Below are 23,006 nucleotides of genomic sequence, written 5' to 3' on the forward strand. Positions count from 1 at the left end.
CTTTAAAAAAAAAAAATTGTTTTTAGAGGCAGAGCATTACTCTGTCGCTCAGGCTGGAGTGCAGTGGCAATAATTGTAGCTCACTGTAACCTTGAACTTCTGAGTTCAGGTGATCTTCCCTCATCAGTCTCCTGAAAAGCTGGGACTACAGGCATGTGCCACCATGCCCAACTAATTATTTTATTTTATTTTTGTATAGATGAGGTCTTGCCATGCAGCCTAGGCTGGTCTCGAACTTCTGGCCTCAAATGATCCTCCTGCCTTGCCCTCCAAGAGTGCTAGGATTACAGGCATGAACCAATATGCCCGGCCAGTCTCTTCTTTTAGACTCTAGATTCCTTTAGTCATTAGGTGAGACTGATTAGGTATGCAGGAGTCATTTAATCGTTTTGTAATTTATTCTAAGAGTGTTGGGAAACCATTAGAGGATTTAAGTATGGGGTAATATGATGTGACGAGTTTTGTAAAGATCACTTTAGCTTCTTGTTTAATAGATTGGAGAGTTTCAAGAGTAGATTTGGTTTCGTGTGAGTTCTGGAGCCTCATTTCTTGGCTCCACCATATACTGTGTAATCTTGGATTGTTTTCCTTCAATTTCCCCATCTGTAAAATAAGGATAAAATAGGAGTACTTAAGACTTGCTATGAAGATAAAGTAGGTTAAAAGAACTTAGAATAGTATATGACTGGTGCCTCAGCCTGTAATCCAGCACTTTGGGAGGCCAAGGCAGGTGGATCACCTGAGGTCAGGAATTCGACACCAGCCTGACCAATATGGTAAAACTCCATCTCTACTAAAAATACAAAAATTAGCCTGTGTCGCATGCCTGTAATCCCAGCTACTTGGGAGGCTGAGGCCCGAGAATCGCTTGAACCCAGCAGGCGGAGGTTGCAGTGAGCCAAGATCATGCCATTGCTCTTAAGCCTGGGCAACAAGAGCGAAACTCCGTCTCAAAGTAAATAAATAAATAAATAAATAAAAGAATAGTATCTGGCACATAGTAAGTAGTCAGGTGTTACCTTTTATATTGTTGTTTAACAAATATTTGTGTGCTTATAGCATCCTAGGCACTGGACCAGATGCCATTATCAAACTGAATTGAACAAGTGAAAAAAGCATTCAAATTAATATGGAGACAAAACTTTGGGCTCTAATAATTCTCTAAAAATTGGAATATAGGCCAAGCCCAGTGGCTCATGCCTATATCCTGGCCCTTTGGGAGGCTGAGGTGGCAGGATTGTTTGAGTTCAGGAGTTCGTGATCAGTCCAGACAACATAGGGACACCGTGTCTCTACAAAAAATAAAAAATTAGACAGGCATGGTGGCACACACCTGTGGTCCCAGCTGGTTGGGAGACTGAGGCAGGGTTGAGCCCAGGAGGTTGAGGCTGCAGTGAGCTGTGTTCATGCCACTACACCTCAGACTGGGCAACAGAGTGAGACACTATCTCAAAAACAAAAAAAACAGAGTAGTTAGAATATAAAACAATTTGATTATTGATGTTATAATTCTGGAGATGTTTTATTTGGATTTCTTTGACTTTTTTTTATAGTAGAGGCTCCATTATGAATTGAATGAATCACTGGGGAACATTTTTTGAATGAATGATTCTTCAGTGTGACCCTGTCCTTTTGTTGTAAGTTCCTCTGATTTACAACTTGGTAATTTCACTTATAACTTGGTAATTTTTTTTACTTTTTTTTTTTTTAATTTTAATTTTTTTTTTTTTTTTTTTTTGAGACACCGTTTCACTCTGTTGCCCAGGCTGGAGTTCAGTGGCGCCATCTTGGCTCACTGCAACCTCTGCCTCCCGAGTTCAAGTGATTCTCATGCCTCAGCCTCCAAGTAGCTGGGATTACAGGTGTTCACCACCATGCCTGGCTAATTTTTGTATTATTAGTAGAGATGGGGGTTTCAGCATGTTGGCCAGGCTGGTCTTGAACTCCTGACCTCAAGTGATCTGCCCACCTCATCCTCCCCCAAGTGCTTGGATTACAGGCTTGAGCCACCACACCTAGCCTACAACTAGGTAATTAAGAAATTAATTTTCTGAACATGCTGTACTAATATTAAATATATTTCTGTAATGAAGGACCTTTTTGTAAACTATGTCAGCTTTGTAAGTTCTGAGTTTTTGTATATCAGTTTATGATAACTTTTGTTTTTGTTTTTTTGTTTAAAGGAGAAAGAGTAATTGATGTGTAAATGGGTAATACATGGGGAAGCTAGGAGATTTGCTTTATTGTGATTTAAGTGACTAATTCTTTTAAAAAGACAAAATAGGCCCACAATCCCACCATTTTGGGAGGCTGAGGCAGGAGAATTGCTTGAGAATTTGAGTTCAAGCCCAGACTGGGCAACATAGCAAAACCCCATCTCTATCAAAAATTTAAAAAACTAGACAGGTGCATGCTTGTAGTCCCAGCTACTCAGGAGGCTGAGGCGGGGGGATCCCTTGAGCACAGAAGTTTGAGACTGCAGTGAGCTATGGTTGTGGCACTGCACTCCAGCCTGGGTGACAGAGTATATAACAAGGCTGGGCATGGTGGCTCACACTTTTAATTCCAGCACTTTGGAGACTGAGGCAGGAGGATCCCTTGAAACCACGAGTTCAAGACCAGCCTGGACAACATAGCAAGACTGTCTCTACAAAAGAATTTTTAAAAATTTAGGCGTGGTGGCATGCTCCTATAGTCCCAGCTCTTGGGAGCCTGAGGTGGGAGGATCTCCTCAACCCAGGAGGTCAAGGCTGCAGTGAGCCATGATCTTGCCACTGCACACTAGCCTGGGCAACAGAGTGAGACCTTGTCTCTAAAAAATAAAAATTAAAAAAATTTTAAAAATAATTAAAAGGACAAAATAGTGTACAACTATTGTGTTAAAGAATTAAAAAGATTTGTAGTTGTTTTTGCACAGGAAAATATTACCGGCAGTTAACTTTGGGCAGTGACATTGGGAGATGGAGACATGCTTTCATAACTAAATTTTATGTGGTAAGTAGCAGAGAATTAAGGAGGAAAACAATGGCAAAAGAAAATAAAAATAGAAACATGTATATATGAGGCAATTTACAAGCGTGCTTCGTTTGTATGAGTGAATTCAGACAATATTAGCTTGGTTCTAATATGGTCTGTGGAAACTGTACTGAAATAGAATTTAAGATGTTTTGTTCAGTTCTTGTTTCGTCATTAATGTTTGTTTACTTACTTTATATTCACAGGGATGTGCATGCAGTCTGTCTTTGGGATGATAAAGGCCCAGCAAAAATTCATCAGGCTTTAAAAGAAGATATTCTTGAGTTTATTAAGCAAGCACAGGCAGTAAGTTCTACGTGCTTATTTTAGACTTGTTTTAAAACTACTCAGATAATATCATATTTTATAATTTTGAAAGTAGAACTTCTTGAAGTAATTTAAAAATATTGCATTGACTTTTGACACATTTGTTAAATAAATTTATTAATGAAATGATCGTCATTAGTTGGATTATTTTTTTCCCACAGTGATACTTCTGTCAAGAGAGTACATGTTATATTTAATTAAAAGATGCTATAGCAAATTCAATTTTTTATTTTTTTAGAAGTTCCCGCCATCATTATTTTTTGGCTACACATCAGTCCACACAAATCTGTTTTTTTTCTCTCATTACTAATACCTCTTCTCAAGTTGACAGTAATTTCAATTCCAGATCCTTCTCCAGTTGTAAATTCTTTAGACGGTCCTTTGTATTGCTAGTGCTGAGCCAAAATTCAGCACTCTTGTATTGCTATTATGTATAAATGGCTAATAATATCAAAAGGAAGACAAAGCTCATTTAGGCATTAGATCAGTTATTCAAGAGTTAGTGTTTTGTTTGTTTTTTTTGACACCTTGTAATGTTTCAAATCAACCACGGCCTTTCTTTATGAATAAATCCCTTACCTTTTTGAGGAGGACCCTAAGGACATGAGATTATTTTCCTTTCTATAACATGAGGTGTGGGGCAGGGCACAGTAGCTCAGGACTGTAATCCCAGCACTTTGGGAGGCTGAGGCAGGCAAATCACTTGAGTTCAAGAGTTTGAGACCAGCCTGGGAAACGTTTGTCTCTATACAAATAAAAAATTACCCAAGCGTGATGATGCACACCTGTGGTTGCAGCCACTCTGGGGGCTGAGGCAGGAGAATTGTGTGAGCCCAGAAGGTTGAGGCTGAAAAAGAAAAAAAAAAGTCTGATCTGATGGCTAGAAGTCCAGGCTAGAATTTCTTATTCTTTAGTTGGATCATTCCATTAATGTCTTATACAACATTAGTAAAAGTAGTTTGTTAAATCGTATTATTAAATACTAAAGGGTGCTTAGCAGTTGAAAATTAAAAATGAGTTTTTTCTATATATGACTTAAGATATTGAAATCAAGTATATGATTGGCATATATTTTAATTTTGCTAGTAGCTACTACCATGATGGAGTAAGACTAATGTATTGGATATTACTTAAGAAATTAAGTGTTTTATTGATAATTTCTTGACAGTTTTTTTAAATTGTAGTTTTATAGGAAGTTACCTTTTAATGAAAATAAATTTTATTTTCAAGCACTTAGAAAATTAAATGTTTCAATATCACAATTTAAAACTATTTTCTTAGAACTAATTTAGAGATACAGTTTCTACTTGCATTGGGAAATGTACAATGTTTTCTTTTTATTACTTGATAAAGATAAATTGTTTATTTCAAATTGATAGAGCTTTATTCTTCAGTGTCTGGAAATAAACTTATAAAGAGTTACCTTAGATGTTATTAACAGATGTTAAAAAATATACTGAACACTGGGAAAAAAAGTAGGGAAGGGTTTCACTGTAACATGACTGAATAAAGTCTAGAAATGTAGACATCAGCAAAAATCCAAGAATGGGATTTAGCACCACTGATTCTGAGCAGTTAATAGGAATAGCAATGCTAGACATGGGTCTGAAAAAGACCCATCTTAAAGAGATTTTTAAATGCTTAAGAATTTTTTTTTAAATTGTGAATCATTTTACTAGGTAATCTTCAATTGAACGTACCTTGTTAGGAAGGACCAGATCTTCCAAATGGTTGAAAGGCAATATGCATTGAAATGTTTATAACATTTTTTAAAGAACAAAAAAAAAAAGAAGTAAAAATAATAAACATAGGTAGAGTCTTTTTTTTTTTTTTTTAACTTAGATTAATACAACTGTTTTATTTGTTCACAATTCTGTGGCTTAGCAATTTGGGCTGGTCTCAGCTGATTTTTGCCTAAGCTTATTAATGCAGCAGCAGTGAGTTGTTGGACAAGGTGGTCTAAGAAAGCATTAAAACACATATATGGTTTTTGGTGCGGCTTTCTCTTCCCTGTGTAGTTTCTCATTCTCAAGGAAACCAGCCTTTGAGATGAAAGTAGAATCTACAATACCTGTTCACGGATAGGCTGAGAAATCTCACAGTGTCACATCGGTAGTGTTCTGTTGGTCAAAGTAAATCACAGGACCGGCCCAAACTCTAATAATGGGGAAATAGACTCCACCACCTTTTTTTTTTTTTTTTTTTTTGAGATGGATTCTCGTTCTGTCGCCTAGCTCGATCTCGGCTCACTACAACCTCCGCCTCCCGGATTCAAGCGATTCTCCCGCCTCAGCCTCCCAAGCAGCTGAGATTACAGGCGCATGCCACCATGTCTGGCTAATTTTTGTATTTCTAGTAGAGACGGGATTTCACCATGTTGGTCAGGCTGGTCTTGAACTCATGACCTCGTAATCTACCTGCCTCAGCCTCCCAAAGTGCTGGGATTACAAGTATGAGCCACTGTACCTGACGTGACTCCACTACCTTTTAAAAAATTGAGATATAATTAACATACCATAAAATTTACTCTCTTAAAGGATATGATTCAGTGAGTTGTAGTATATTTCATAAAGTTGTGCAACCGTCACCCAATGATCCCAGAATATTTTCATCACCCTAAAAAGAAATCCTATACCTATGAACAGTCACTCCCTTCTCCCAACCCACTAAATCACTGATCTGTTGTCCCTATGGATATTTCTATATTTGACATTTTCTATAATTGGAATAATAATATATGGCCTTTTGTCACTAGTTTCTTTCACAATACTTGTTTCTCTTTATGGCCGAATAATATCTGTTGTTTGGATATGCCATATATTGTGGGGTTTTTTGGTTTCTTTTTTCATTTGTTTAGTTTTTTTTTTTTTTCTTTTTGAGACAGGGTATTTTTCTGTCACCCAGGCCAGAGTGCAGTGGCCAAATCACAGCTTACTGTAGCCTCTGAAGCAATCCTCAACCTCCTAAGTAGCTGGGACCACAGGCACGCACCACCACACCCAGCTAATTTTTTGTTTTATTTGTAGAGATGAGGTCTTGCTGTGTTGCCCAGGTTGGTCTCAAATTCCTGAGCTCAAGCAATCCTCCCGCCTCAGCCTCCCAAAGTGCTGGGACTACAGGTATGAGCCACCATGCCTGGCCCCTATATTGTTTATCCATATTTCAGCTAGTGGATATTTGGGTTGTTTCTACTTTTTATCTCTTTTGAATAATGCTGCTATGAACATTCGTATACAAGTTTTTTTTGTGAACATGTTTTAATTTCTTTTGGATATAAGAGCTTGTACAATAATTTAAAAATTATGTACAATTTAAATTTTGGGATGATATGTTTTGTTCTTAATTTTTCAAAGCAACTGCATTTATTTCAAATTGGTACACCTCTTTTTTTCAGCGAGTACTGAGCCATCAAGATGATACAGCTTTGCTAAAAGCATATATTGTTGAATGGAGAAAGTTCTTTACACAATGTGATATTTTACCAAAACCTTTTTGTCAACTAGAGATTACTTTAATGGGTAAACAGGGCAGCAATAAAAAATCAAATGTGGAAGACAGTATTGTTCGAAAGGTAAGACTGTTTTTCTCATTGTTTTCCTAATATTCTTCAGAAAGAGGGTGATTTGGAAGCATTTGAAAGTAATTTAAACTTTTAAGTGGGTTTTTCTACTTCACATGTAAATTGCTTTTCAACTCTTATTAGATTTTATTGAATAATACTCTTATTTATGTCTTTAGCTTCAGTCTTGTTTCATCTTTTTATGTGGTCTTAAGCTGTAGATCTGTGTCTTCAACCATTATCTCCTTTACTTTTCCTTTTTACTTTCTCCTTTTCCTGGTATTATCTTCAGTATTTTATGTCTCTATTATATTTCTTTATACTCTTTTTTTTTTTTTTTTTTTTTTTTTTAAAAGAACTGGAGCATCACTCTGTCGCCTAGGCTGGAGTGTGCAGTGGCACAATCTCTGCTCACTGTAGCCTCCACCTCCCGGGTTCAAGCAGTTCTTCTGCCTCAGCCTCCTGAGTAGCTGGGACTACAGGCATGCGCCACCACACCTGGCTATTTTTTTGTATTTTTAGTAGAGACCTGGTTTCACCATGTTGGCCAGGCTGGTCTCGAACTCCTGCCCTCAGGTGATCCGCCTGTCTCGGCCTCCGAAACTGTTGGAATTACAGGCATGAGCCACCACACCCAGCCTATACCCTTACTAGAAATTAAATTACTTTTCTCCTCTCTCAAAAATTTCCTTTTATTAGGTTACCTTCTGATATCTTTATATTTAATTGTGGCTAAACTGCTATGTTTATAATTTCCCTTTTACTTAATTCTTCTATTATAAATTCAGTGTGTACTGTGCCTATTTTCTATTCAAAATTTGTGTCAGGTAACCAGTCATGATTTAATGGAAAGAACTCAGTGCTGAATATGAAGGGTCCTAGGGCCCTTTCAACTCTTCAACCTCTGTCCTCATTTTCCATGTATCTTTCCACTTTTAAGAATCAAATGGAACCATAGATTTGAAAAGTAAAAAATGCCATTTGAACTTTAGTCAATTTGCTGTTTGCTGTGATGGTTATAGTAACACACTCCAGCATTACAATAGTGTAACCTGGGCATTGTTGCCCCATCCCAGCCTTAAAATTTGCTCTGATGTTGACAGGGATTCTGTAAATTTAGATACCCGGTGGTTCTTCAGTGATAGAAATCACTGCAATATGGGAAATTAGTGCCAAGAAAAAAATAAAAGTGAAAAGCACTTCTGGCTGCTATTTAATTTGTAGTCTCATAATCTTGTCCTCTTTTTTTGGCCATTCTCTGTTGGTTGTGGGAAGTTTTGACATTCTCTATTGGTTGTGGGAAGCAGCATCCACTTAGTGATTAAGTGTATCAATTCTGGGACCACAGTTTTTGGATTCACATCTCAGTGTTGCCACTGATGAGATGCATAAATGTGGAAAGTTAGCTTTGCTATCTGTACCCCAGGTTTCACGTATCTAAAGGGGGGATAATCATAGTACCTATATCAAGATTATGAGGATTAAATGAGTTATATGTGGACAGTACATACAGCAGTCCCAGGTACAGAATGAGTGTTAGAAAACTGTTAACTCTTGTTGTTATTGTTGCTGTTATTAATGTATCTCCTACATCTGACCAAGTTTCTTGGAGTACTGATATAATCACCGATGATTATATACCATTTTTATCATTTAATGGAGCATCTAAAAAGTAGAGTTGCCTACTCTTTTATAAGGTCCAGTATCAGATTTTCAGTTGATCCTTTTTGCATTTTTTATGTGTCTTTACAAACATATGTATATGTCTATTTCAAACCATCAGTATATCTGAAATTCAACCATGGAACTATAGGAAAATAAACATTTTCCATGTATTATCATAGTTAATTTTTACAACCACTGAAATTTGCACTATTATTTTGACCATTTTACACATAAGAAAGCAGATAAATAAGTAACAGCTGGGATTGAATTCCAGTTATGTTGGATTCTGAAACATTTGTTCTTTATTTACTTTTGTTTTGTTTGAAATGGGGTCTTGCTGTGTTGCCCAGGCTAGAGTGGAATGGTGTGATCTGGGCTTGCTGCAGCCTTGCCCTCTTGGACTTAAGTGATCCTCCCACCTCAGCCTCCCAAGTAGCTGGGAGTACAAGTGCATGCCAGCATGCCTAGCAAATTTTTGTATTTTTTGTTGTCGTTGAGATGGGTCTTACTGTGTTGCCAAGGCTGCTCTCAAACTCCTGGCCTCAAGTGATCCTCCCACGTTGGCCTCCCAAGGTTTTGGGATTAGACCACACTTAGTCGACCCTTGTTTACCATTATGCTAAATATACTGCTTCCCTGAAGTATTTGAGTGAATGCAACCTAAGTTATTTTGAGACAGGGTCTTACTCTGTCACCCAGGCTGGAGTGCAGTGGCATGGTCTCGGCTCATTGGGACTACAGGTGTGCACCACCATGCCTGGCTATTTTTGTGTGTGTGTGTGTGTTTTTTTTATAGAGAGAGGAGTTTGCCCTGCTACCCAGGCTGGTCTCGAACTCATGGACTCCAGCGATCCACCTGCCTCGGCCTCCCAAATTGGTGGGACTACAGGCATGAGCCACTGCACCTGGCCCAGGCCTACGAATTTGATTTCCTTTTTTGGTGTTTGTACATGATACTTTGTGTATTAATAATTGAAAATTATGTTACAATTTGTTCTTGTTTTCCTAGCTTATGCTTGATACATGGAATGAGTCAATCTTTTCAAATATAAAAAACAGACTCCAAGATAGTGCAATGAAGCTGGTACATGCTGAGAGATTGGGAGAAGCTTTTGATTCTCAACTGGTTATTGGAGTAAGAGAATCGTATGGTATGTTCTGAACTTTTATGATCATAATTTCTGTTTCATGGAAATTGTAGAACAATTACGGAATAGCACAAAGTTGTGTTTATTAGCATACAAAGTTACATCTACTTTTTGTACTAGATTTTTTTTAAGAGTACACAAATTATATTCTGCTTAAAAGTGTATACAAATTCATATTAATGTGGTTAATATTTTCATGCCATTAATTTCTTGGCAAGTCTTTTTAGTGAAGTAAATTAGATACATAAATTTGAATGTATAGCTTATAAAAGGTAACTAGTTCATTAAAAGGTTAGGTATTCATGTTTCAGGAAGCAGGTTAATTCCATGAAAAGTAATGAAAAGGAGAGCATGTAGGAGCACATTCTCTCTGACTTCTAATCTGTTTCCTGTTACTTAGAGTATGCCTCTTCCCCACGCTTCATCCTCCTCCTGGAGGCCTTTCTTCATTCCCAGACTAAGTTAAGTTCTGTCATTTAGTGCTTCACAGTACCTGTGCCTCCTTGGCATAGTACTTTTGTTTAATTGTGTTATTAGCACTGTGTCTTTAGTGAACATAGAATGCATGGCACAAAATCACTCTAGGTAAGTATTTATTGAGTTAATGAACCTATAGAGTTATTTTTGACTGGCTTTTCTTCATTGCCCCCATAATCCTTTAGTTATCAAGCCTTTAGATTTTCATTAGCAGTGTTCCTGAAATTTATTTGTTTTTATTTGAACTGCCACCAGACATTAAACTTTACATGCAGAGTTTTGAAACAGTCGTCTTATAATGATCTTATTGCTGTTGTTTAACCCATATGCTGTTCATAAATGTTTAAGCACTATTTTATTGGTATTTTTTCTACTTACCCCTTAAGTGCTACACCATGCTTTTTTTTTTTTTTTTTTTTAAGAGATGGGGTTTTGCTCTGTTGCCCAAGCTAGAGTGCAGTGACGTGATCATGGGTCATTGAACCTCCACCTCTCAGGCTCAAACAGTCCTCCTATCTCAGCCTCCTGAGTAGCTGGGACTGCAGGCATGTACCACCACACCTGGCTAATGTTTTTCTTTTTTTTTTTTTCTTTTTTTGAGACAGAATCTCACTCTGTCACCCAGGTTGAAGTGCAGTGGCATACTCTCAGCTCACTGCAACCTCCACTTCCCGGGTCCAAGCAGTTTTCATACTTCAGCCTCCAGAATAGCTGAGATTACAGGTGTGTGACATCACGCCCAGCTAATTTTTGTATTTTTAGTAGAGACAGGGTTTCACCATAGTGGCCAGGCTGGTCTTAAACTCTTGACTTCAAGTAATCTGCCCATCTTGGCCTCCCACAGTGCTAGGATTACAAGTGTGAGCCTTTGTGCACGGCCTTAATTTTTCTGTAGACACATGATTTTACTATGTTGCCCAGGACATCTTCACAACCATTTGTAATTTACCATTCTACCTTACCTTCTATTAACCTTGCAATCCACTTAGACAACCTAGTCATATTTTCTTGTGCTTTTCTGCTTCTGAATATTTACTTACCTTACTAATCTCCATTTATGCAAATTCTAGTTGATTCTTTAAGATTCAGTTTAAATCCCATTGCTTCTGTGAATGTTTTCTTGATTATTCAGTTAGAAGTCAGTCTCTTACCTATTCAAAAATAAAATAGTCTATATTTGTATTATTTATTTGTTACTTTCCTGCTTTGTGCTGTCATCTTCTTATGCAGAAGGATTTTGTCTTATAAAAATTATATGTTCTCTTGAGCATTATTACCTTGCACATAGTGACTCCTCGATATTTATTTCATTTATTATACCCAAAATATTGATTTTAATCATAATTGGAGTAATACTTTATTTTCTGTTTTTCAGTTAACCTTTGTTCTAATCCTGAGGATAAGCTTCAAATTTATAGGGACAATTTTGAGAAGGCATACTTGGATTCAACAGAGAGATTTTATAGAACACAAGCACCCTCGTATTTACAACAAAATGGTGTACAGAATTATATGAAATATGTAAGTTAGAACTTAGCATATGTGATAATTTGAGCAATTCTCTTGATATTCTTAAAATGATTGCTATTTTGCTTCTGGACAGGCAGATGCTAAATTAAAAGAAGAAGAAAAACGAGCACTACGTTATTTAGAAACAAGACGAGAATGTAACTCTGTTGAAGCAGTAAGTAATGTTATAATTGTACATTTTGTGGGATTATTTGAAATACAGAAGCATAGGAATGGCAAATAAACAACACAAATAACATTATTTAACAGCCAACATTGTTAATTGATTTTAGTTCTTTTTGCCTATGAACCATAGCACAGCTTCATAGGAAGTATCTTATTCAGAACACATTGTCCTTTGGAGCTGGTATGCAAGATCAAATCTATTTGCCATACCTGTTCTAGAGGTTATTTAATATAATTAATTTTTGGTAAGTTTTCTTTTATTATGTTTTATGGATATCTAAAGTTAACCATTTTTGTGATTTTCATGTTGCAAGTAATATATGCTCCCTTAGAGATACAATTGACTCTCTTTTTTTGTGCCAGTTATGTTCTCTGAAGTGGCTGCAAACACCAAATTAGTGAATAATGAATCATTTATTCCTAGGGGATATTTCTTCTCCTTCTGGGAAGATGTTTCAAACTTCATTTGTCATGAGGTAAAATATTAATTATTATTATTTTTAGAAACAAAGTCTTGCTCTGTTGCCCAGGCTGGAGTGCAGTGGTACAGTTATACCTCACTGTAACTCCTGGGCATAAGGGCCCCTCCTGCCTCAGCCTCCTAAGTAGCTGGGACTACAGGCATACGTCACCATGCCTGACAAATATATATATATATATATATACACACTTTATCTTTTTTTTTTTTGAGACAAGGGCTCTCTCTGTTGCCCAGGCTAGAGTGCAGTGGTACAATCTTGTCTCCCTGCAACCTCTGCCTGAAAGGCTCAAGCAGTTCTCCTGCCTCAGCCTCCCAAGTGCTGGGACTATGAGCGCATGCCACCATGCCTGACTAATTTTTTTATTTTTAGTAGAGATGGGGTTTCACCATGCTGCCCAGGCTGGTCTTGAACTCCTAAGCTCAGGTGATCACCCGCCTTGGCCTCCCAGAGTGTTGGGATTACAGGTGTGAGTGACTGCGCCCGGCCACCTGGCTAATGTGTTTTTCTTTTTTTTTTTCATAGAGAGCAGGTTTTGCTATGTAGCCCAGGCTGGTTTTGAACTCCTGGCCTCAAGCAATCCTTCCTCCTCAGCCTCCCAAAATGCTGGGATTATGGGCATGAGCCACCATACTTGGCCTCAAAATATTAATAATTTGATGAAAGCATCAGCTTTTTATATTGTTTTATTTACTTTATGTTATATGATAAAATGCATATTTTAAAAAGCAAAAAACTGGTCAGTGATAGTACCATGGTAGGTGTTTTCTTTTATATGGAGGACTGACCTTAGGGTGCTTTAGTATAAGTAAAGTTAGAATGTAGTTGGGACAGTCTTGGAATTGTTGAAACACAACAATAATATTTCCTCTGGTTCCTTTCAGTCTTTGGAGCCTAGGAACTTGATTTAGATTTGCATTCTCAGGAATAACATTCTAGCTTGCCCATAATCAAATATTTTTCAACTATGAATGGGATTAAAAATTTTTTTTTACTTTTGACTTTTCTTTGGCTTTGTCCATCTTAAGTGGTAGTTGTGTTTGTTTTATTCTTTGTTCAGAAATCATGCTGAGTTGGATGTCTTTTCCCTTTGGTTCTTTTAATTTTTGTTTTGCTTGTCCTTGATTTGCAGTATGCATCCTCTTTGAGCGGTTGAAATAGTTTTGATATTGGCAAAAGGAAGGATAATTTAGTGGTTATTTATAGAAGTTCTTTATAGATATATAAATCCCGGCTTGGGCTACATTCAGAAGGCCAGGAAGGCTATTGACTTTTTTTTGAAAACAGGTGGGCCACAGAGTTGTCCCTTAGGAAGATTAATCTGGTGACAGGAAAGATGAAAGACTGGAATGGGGAAGAGCTGGGAATAAGAAGTAGAAAGTGTTTGCAGTAATTCAGGCAAGGTATTAGGCAGACCAAGTAGAGTTAGTTACAGTAGTGGGAATGGAAAAGACAAGGGGAGAGAGAAACTTCTTAGAGGTGGAACGTTGTTCACATGGATGGGGCTAAATATCACAGAGAATCAAGCCAATAATGTTTCTGAGGTTTCAGCCATAGAGAGCTGTGCTGCTATGGAGAGATTAGGTATAAAAATAAGTCTTAGTGAGGGAGAAAGGATGAGTTCATTTTGGAGGATTTGGATATTTGTTATAGATTGATGTACCTGTAGCACCTGGATGGGGATGTTAGAGTTTTATAAGGTGAAATTGTTTTGATCTCCTACTGCAATTTATATAAGTTGGTTATATCATAGCCACATTAAACTTATGAATTTTCAACTATAAAGGGCCAACTAAAAGAATGAGTCCAGAGTAGCTGGGACTACAGATGCATGCCACTACGACTGGCTAATTTTTTATTTTTTGAGATCACATCTCACTGTGTTGCGCTAAGGCTTCTTTCAAACTCCTGGACTTGAGCAGTTCTCCCACCTCGACCTCCCAGAGTGCTGGGATTACAGGCACGAGCCACGGCACTTGGCAGTAATGGTCAAAAGTTTGAAATGAAATAGGATATTTGCATAGTTTCAAAGTATCTTCCCCAAGATATTTACTAAAGGAGAAGCCTGAAGATGCCATCTTAATTAAGTGATCAAGGTGAGCATCACCAGTAGTAGGACATGCTGATATACCCTGTGATATGATACACTAAGAAGAATACAATATTATTTCTGTTTTATTCTTGCCAAAAATGTATAATCTTACTGTAATAATGAGGAAAGATTAAACAATTCCAAATTGATTGATAGCCTACAAAATGGCTAATATTCTTTAAGGTGTCAAGACTGTAACAGACTGAAGGATAAAGGAACTGCCACAGATTGGATGAGAGTAGGAGAAATAACAACTAAATGCAACATGGGCTTGTGGATAGGATCCTGGAATAGAAGGACATTAGTGGAAAAACTGGTGAAATGAATAAGAGCTACAGTTAAATTGATAGTATTGCACCAATACTATTTTCCTGGTTTTGATAGTTGTACTATAGTTATGTAAGATGTTAATGTTGGGAGAAGTGAGGTGCTATTTTTCTGCTAACTTTTCTGTAATCATCAATCAAAATAAAGAAGTTGAAAAAGAATATTGGCTGGGCGCAGTGGCTCACACCTGTAATCCCAGCACTTTGGGAGGCCGAGGCGGGCACATCACCTGGTCAGGAGTTCGAGACCAGCCTGACCAATATGGTGAAACCCTGTCTCTATTAAAAATACAAAAATTAGCCGGGCATGGTGGCATGCACCTGTAATCCCAGCTACTCACGAGGCTGAGGCAGGAGAATCTCTTGAACCTGGGAGGCAGAGGTTGCAGTGAGCCGAGATTGCGCCACTGTGCTCCAGTCTGGGCGACAGAGCAAGACTCTGTCTCAAAAAAAAAAAAAAAAAAAGAATATTATGAAGAGTGCCTTCTTTTTTTTTTTTTTTGGAAACATAGCCTTGATGTGTCACCCAGGCTAGAGTGCAGAGGCGTAATCTCCGCTCACTGCAACCTCTGCCTCCCAGGTTCATGTGATTCTCATGCCTTAGCCTCCTGAGTAGCTGGGACTACAGGTGCCCACCACCACGCCCGGCTAATTTTTTGTATTTTTAGTAGAGACAGGGTTTCACCATGTTAGCCAGAATGGTCTTGATTTCCTGACTTCGTGATCCACCCAGCTCTGCCTCCCAAAGTGCTGGGATTACAGGTGTGAACCGCCACACCCGGCCGAAACTGATTTTTTTTTTTTGTTTTTATTTTTTAATGAAGTAAGAGTAATGCTATAGAGTGTATTGGTGGTGGTAATGCTTCTGCTGCTGCTTTTACTTTATGGAATATGGTCAGAAAAGGTCTCCTTGAGGGAATGATATTGGAGTTAAGACCTGAATGATAGGGAACTAGCCTTGTGAAGATCTGAGACAAAAGCATTTCAGGCCAAAGGAAGAGCAAGTGTAAAAGCTTTGAAGGGGGAAGGAGCTTAACATATTTTAGGAACAGAAAAAGGTTAGTGTGGCTAGAGCATCACAGGTGAGGGATGGAGAGTGATGCAAGATAAGGATAGACAAGAAAGCAGAGTTCAGTGCAATCAGAAGCCAATCAAAGATTTTAAGCCGAGAACTGATTCGATTTCCATATTACAAAATAGCGTTTGGTCTGCAGTATGGTATTTAACAATCTGGATGAGAGGTATTGGTGGCAGTAGAGATGGATATATAAGAAGATGGATTCAAAGTATATTTGGGAGGTATATCTAATAAGTTGTTCCTGTTTTACAAACGAGGAAACAAATTCAGAAATGTACAGAAGGTTGCCCTCACACAGATAGGAAATGGTGAAGCTGGGTTTCAATTTCAGTCTAATCTAGATCCTGAGTTAAAGATACTATTAAGCACTTTAGAATATATAAAGAAGAGACATACAGTTTGGTAAATTATTTGGGTATATGTATTGCACATCTATGTATGTAATTAGCACTCTTGGTTGCAAAGGACAAAACCCATCTCAAAAAAAACAGGTGGGTCTATGGGTTCATGTAAAATTCCTCGTGGACAGTGCTAGGGTAAGACTAAAAGGAAGTAAATGTGGTTTCAGAAACTCGTGACTCTGTGAGAACTTTCTAGGTATGTGATGTGATACCATAAATATGATATATTTGGAGAAATTTTTCTTCTGGTCTGCGTTATTATCACTTAGAGTTGATAGGCATTTGCTTGAAGTGGAGACCATGAGAGCTGCCAGCCTATCCTTCCAGTTTGTGACCTAAGAGGTGATAAGAGTCTTCCTCCGCTGGTTTTAATTGACCCTACTGTAACTGGTCCGGCTTGGATCAAGTGCCCAAACTTGGATCAACTGCTGTGTGTTTCTTTGCACACGTGTGTAAGCATGTTTTAAGTGTCAATATACATGTGTTTGTAGTATGCATAATATAGTAGTACTCATCCAGAGGACAGCCGTTTCAGAAATTTTAACTATTTGCAATTCAGGGGAGAAATCTATAAAGTAAATTAGGCTGTGCGTGAGGGCTCACGCCTGTAATCCCAGCACTTTGGGAGGCTGAAGTGGGCGGATCACAAGGTCTGGAGTTTGAGACCAGTCTGGTCAACATGGTGAAACCCTGTCTTTACTAAAAAAAAAAAATACAAAAAAATTAGTTGGGCCTGGTGGCATGCACCTGTAATCCCAGCTATTCAGGAGGCTGAAGCAGGAGAATTCCTTGAATCCAGGAGGCGGAGGTTGCAGTGAGCCAAGATCATGCCACTGCACTCCAGCCTAGGTGACAGAGCAAGACTCCGTCTCAAAAAAAAAAAAAAAAAAGTAAATTAGTCCAAGAGTTCTGAGCAGTTAAGTGTTGCATTAGATGTCTGAAGCCCTACTCTTACAGTTTTATTTTTACTTATAGGAGAGCCACTTAGACCCTACTTAGATCTGATTTTACATACAATTCTAATAAGCTTGATTATCACTGAGTGGGCCTATAGCAGATGAACAGGAATGTATTAGTAAAACAAGGTAATAGGCTTCCAAGCTGTGCTGCTGAACAGGCATATTGACAGCAAAAAGTAACAACAACCATAAGAAAAGAGCAAGAAAAAAAAATTGAGCCAAAATGCCTTTTTTGTTTTAAGAGACAGAGCCTCGCTATGTTGCCCAGGCTGGAGTGCAGTGACTATTCACAGGTTTGATCAGAGTGCACTGTATCCTCAAATTCCTGGCCTTCAGTAATCTTCCCACCTCAGCCTCCTGAGTTGCTGGGGCTGTAGGCGCATGCAACCACACCCAGCTTTAAGCCACAATGACTTAAAATTTGTGTTTGGTTTTTAGGTGATAGTCCTGCATACCTTAGTATTTCCTGGGGAAATTCAGGTAGTATTTACTACATACCCACAGTGTGTCAGGCAGTATGCTAGTTGGGGATAATAAGATAGACTTAGTCTATCTAGACTAGAATAAAATGGATTGTTTATACAATAGAGGAATAGAAAAGTGAATTGGTACTGTAAGTCTTGATCACTTCAGAATGACCAGGGCACCGATAGGGAGGGAGTGTATTACAGTGGTTAGGGTCATACGTGTTGGAATTAGATGAAAATTTGAATCCCACAGATGTTATTTTACCAGCTGTCTGCATTTTGTTGTTATTCATCCTTTGTAGTCTCTCTTTTCCTAACTATAAAATGGAATAGGCCAGGCGCAGTGGCTTATGCCTGCAATCTCAGCACTTAGGGAGGCCAAGATGGGTGGATCATGAGGTCAGGAGTTCGAGACCAGTCTGGCCAACATGGTGAAACCCTGTCTCTACTAAAAAAAAATACAAAAAAATTAGCTGGGTGTGGTGGCATGCATCTGTAATCTCAGCTACTCAGGAGGCTGAGGCAGGAGAATCGCTTGAACCCAGGAGGTGGAGGTTGCAGTGAGGAGAGATCACACCATTGCACTCCAGCCTGGGTGACAGAGCTAGACTCTGTCTTAAAAAAAAAAAAAAACTGAATAGTACCCTTTTGTATTAGCAGAATTAAATGAAATATGATATATTAAGCATTTAAGCACTGTGCCTGGCATGATAGCTTTTACTGTTAGGCACTGGTTCAGAGAAAACTACTTACTAATTCTAAGACAAGTAAAAACTGTTTTACCATCTGTGCAAAACGGATTTAAAAAGCCGAGTAGACAACTAGGTCACAAGTTACAAATTATTAACATTAAAATAAGCACTTATTAACCTTCAGTATTTCGGTATGTCAGGCATAGTATCCTCTCCACAGAGGAGGTCTAAAATTTAAAAAAAATTAAGTTTGGTGTTCAAAAAGGCAAGGTGATCCAGACTTTTGTAGTGCCACTAATCATAATAGTACAGAAAGAATCTTAGTCAAACTAGAAAGGCCAGGAAATTAGTGATTGAATACATTACAGATATCCTTGTATGGTTAAGGGCCTGGTAATGATAGAGTAGAATCATAAAGTGGGGGAGCTCAAGATAATTTTTATTTCAACTCTTACTTCATAGCTGAGGCAAAGCAAACTATTCCTTATACAGAGCTATATAACTAATGAAAATCAGAAATGCTTTTTTTTTTAAAATGAAATTTCAACGAGGTAGAAATAATTATGCAAATTGAATACTACTAAAAGAAGAATCTGGCTGGGCGCGGTGGCCCACGCCTGTAATCCCAGCATTTTGGGAGGCCGAGGCAGGTGGATCACCTGAGGTCAGGAGTTCGACACCAGCCTGGCTAACATGGTGAAGCCCCGTTTCTACTAAAAATACAAAAAATTAGCCGGGCATGGTGGTGCGTGCCTGTAATCCCAGCTACTTGGGAGGCTGAGGCAAGAGAATCGCTTGAACCCGGGAGGCAGAGGTTGCAGTGAGATGGCACCATTGCACTCCAGCTTGGGCAACAAGAGCGAAACTGTCTCAAAAAAAAAAAAAAAAAAAAAAGAAGAAGAATCTACCACGTTTCATAGCCTACCTGTCTCATCTTTCATCTTTTTCATCTTCCAGACCTGTGAATTCATTCATTCAACAGGTACTTATTGGAGTGCCTGCTGTGTTTTATGGCAGGCATTATTTTTGAAGAGTTTATAGTCTTGCTATAGAGGAGGTTAAAACATCAAGCACATTGATAGTTAAAGTGTTTCGCCTTGCAGACCTCTGGGGAGAGATTGCTATGGATTTAGAAGTTGTGCTCATCTCAGGCAAACATACAGGAGTTGATGGCATATGGCAAAAAGTTTTTTTCTTCACGGAATCTAGCAAAAGGAGACAGAAAGGGAATACAAGGTGAGAGAGATGGCTTATCACTATACTTTCCATTCAAGATGTATTTTCAAATAACAAGTTATATATTTAGGATCGACTATGTATATAGTAGTTTGGTAAATGGGAAGAAATACAAAAGAGGAATAACATGATTTCTGTCCTTAAGAAACTGACTCTGTTGTTAGGACAAGACTCATTTGAAATAAGGAGAGAATTCTATCTAGCAATCTCCCTTCATTTTGCCTAGGTAAAATAATTTTCTGAAGGATTTTTTAATATATAGAAATCTATACCGTAATTGTTCTCTTTATTTTTAAAAAGAGCTTTGTAATGAAAGTTTTAAAATATTTACACAAGTAGAGAAAATACTATAATGAACCCTACCCCCATACCCAGTCCTCCAGATTCAACAATTATCATTATTTTGTCATACTTGTTTTGTTGATCCTTCTTTTTCTTTTTTCCTTTCTTTTCCATTCCTCCCTATTTCCCTCCCCGTTTTGCCTCCCTTCCTTCCTGCATTCCTACGTTTAAAAATAAATTTATGATGTTGCTCATTTTTACTCCGCTTACATTGTATTAGTCCATTTTCACACTGCTGTAAAGATACTACCTGAGACTGGGTAATTTATAAAGGAAAGAGATTTAGTTGACTCACAGTTCCACATGGCCTGGGAGTCCTCAGGAAACTGAATCATGGCGGAAGGCGAAGGGGAGGCAGAGCACATCTTACATGGCGGCAGGAGAGAGAGAGAGTGTGTTTGTGTGCAGGGGAAACTGCCACTTTTAAAACCATCAGATTTTGAGAATTCCCTCTCTGTCACAAGAACAGCATGAGGGAAAACCATGCTGATCCAGTCGCCTCCCACCAGGTCCCTCTCTCAACATGTGGGGATTACAATTCAAGATGAAATTTGGGTGGGGATACAGAGCCAAAGCATATTACAATCTATATTATAACATAACCTGTATGCACTGTAGTATTACTAACTGGTTCTCTAATGATGACCATTTCATTGTTTATAGTTTATTTCTTATAAATAGTGCTTTCTGGAATATCCTTAAATACCTCTGTCTTTTTAACATCCTTGTGTACACATCTTTTCTCACACTTGGCTTCCTCTTGGAATCGAATCTCCTGGAAATTAGATAGCTGAAGTAAAAGTCCCTGAACCTTTTACAAATTGCTACACAATAAATACGAAACTGACTTTTAGGAATGTAGTCCCATCAACTGTGTGCTTGTTTATCCATATCATCGCTGATCTGAGTTTTGTCTGTTGATCTTTACCAATCTCCCGGTATCATAGGTTTTACAATATTTTTTGTGTGCATTTAAAAATTAATGAATATTAATAATTATAATATTAAACATTAATTATGTTTATAATAACTATAAATAATAATTATAAGTACATAAAATTATAATTATTTATTTTATAAATATAAAATAGTTTTTTATTTTGTGCATACGTACGTGGTGTATGTAGTTGTATGTATTTATGGGTTACATGAGACATTTTGTTATGGGCATGCAACACATGATAATCACATCAGGGTAAATGGTATCCATCACCTCAAGCATTTATCCTTGTGTTATAGACAATCCAATTCTTTTAGTTATTTTTAAATGTACAATTAAATTATTTTTTACTAGAGTCACCCTGTTATGTTATCAAATACTATGTTTTATTCATCCTGTTTTTTTTTTTTTTTGAGACAGAGTTTTGCTCTTGTTGCCCACCCAGGCTGGAGTGCTATGGTGTGATCTCGCCTCACCTCAACCTCCACCTCCCAGGTTCAAGTGATTCTCCTGCCTCAGCCTCCCAAGTAGCTGGGATTGCAGGCATGCACCACCATGCCTGGCTAATTTTGTATTTTTAGTAGAGATGGGGTTTCTCCGTGTTGGTCAGGCTGCTCTCGAATTCCTGACCTCAGGCGATCCACCTGGCTCAGCCTCCCAAGGTGCGGGGATTACAGGTTTGAGCCGCTGCGCCCGACTATTCATCCTGTTTTTGTACCCATTAACCGTCCCTATTTCCCCACCACCACCTCACTACCCTACCCAGCATCTGGTAACTATCCTTTACTCTCTATCTCCATGAGTTCAATTGTTTTAATTTTTAGCTCCCACAAATGAGTGAGATTGTGTGAAATTTGTCTTTCTGTGCCTGGTTTATTTCACCTAACACAGTGTTTTCCAGTTTCATCCGTGTTGTTGCAAATGACAGGATCTCATTCTTTTTTTATGGCTGAATAGTACTCCATTGTGTTTATTTACATTTTCATTCTCCATTTGTTGATGGACAGTAAGATTGCTTCCAGATCTTGATTATAAATAGTGCCGCAATAAACGTGGGAGTGCACATATCTCTTCCATGTGCTCATTTCCTTTCTTTTTGGTATATAGCCAGCAGTGGGATTGCTGGATCATAAGGTAGCTCTGTATTAGTTTTTTGAGGAACCTCCAAACTGCTCCATAGTGCTTGTACTAATTTACATTCTCACCATCATTATACTAGCGTTCCCTTTTCTCCACATCCTCACCAATATTTGTTATTGCCTGTCTTATAGATAAAAGCTACTTTAACTGGGATGAGATGAGGTCTCATTGTAGGTAATATCATCTGCAAACAAGGGTAGTTTGACATCTTCCTTTCCAGTTTGGATGCTCTTTCTTTCTCTTGTCTGATTCCTCTAGCTACAACTTCCAGTATTATTTTGAATAAAATTGGTGATAGTGGGCATCCTTGTCATGTTTCAAATCTTAGAGGAAAGGTTTATAGTTTTTCTCCATTCAGTATGATACTAGCTATGGGTCTCTCATATGTGGCTTTTATTATGCTGAGGTATGTTCATTCTATACCCAGTGTTTTGAGGGTTTGTATCATGCAGGAATGTTGAGTTTTATCAGATGCTTTTTCAACATCAATTGAAATGAACATATGGTTTTTGTCTGCCATTCTGTTGATATGATGTATCACATTGATCAATTTGTGTATGTTGAATCATCCTTGCATCCGGGGATAAATCCCACTTGATCATGATGAATGATTTTTTTTAATGTGTTACTAAATTTGGTTCGCTAGGCTGGGCTCAGTGGCTCATGCCTGTAATCCCAGCACATTGGGAGGCCAAGGCGGGTGGATCACTTGAGGTCAGAAGTTCGAGACCAGCCTGGCCAACATGGTGAAACCCCATCTCTACTGAAAAAAATACAAAAATTAGCAGGCAAGGTGTGAGGTGCCTGTAATCCCAGCCACTCGGAGGCTAAGGCAGGAGAGTCACTTGAACTTGGGAGGTGGAGCTTGCAGTGAGTCAAGATAATGCCACTGCACTCTAGCCTGGGCAACAGAGTGAAACTCTGTCTCAGAAAAACAAAAACAAAACAAAAATTTGGTTTGCTAGTAC

At 38.1% G+C, this 23,006-nt stretch overlaps 1 protein-coding gene across 1 annotated transcript in view; it reads left to right on the forward strand.

The window, feature by feature from the left end:
• Positions 1-23,006, forward strand: part of CUL5 (cullin 5) — a 102,871-nt gene that overhangs the window by 37,561 nt on the left and 42,304 nt on the right. The window contains 5 exon segments of the mRNA XM_010360851.2: positions 3,222-3,321; positions 6,737-6,913; positions 9,576-9,717; positions 11,567-11,712; positions 11,795-11,875. Coding sequence (XP_010359153.1) covers positions 3,222-3,321; positions 6,737-6,913; positions 9,576-9,717; positions 11,567-11,712; positions 11,795-11,875 — 646 coding nt within the window.

The sequence above is a fragment of the Rhinopithecus roxellana genome, chromosome 15 (assembly GCF_007565055.1).
Source record: "Rhinopithecus roxellana isolate Shanxi Qingling chromosome 15, ASM756505v1, whole genome shotgun sequence".
NCBI lineage: Eukaryota > Metazoa > Chordata > Mammalia > Primates > Cercopithecidae > Rhinopithecus > Rhinopithecus roxellana.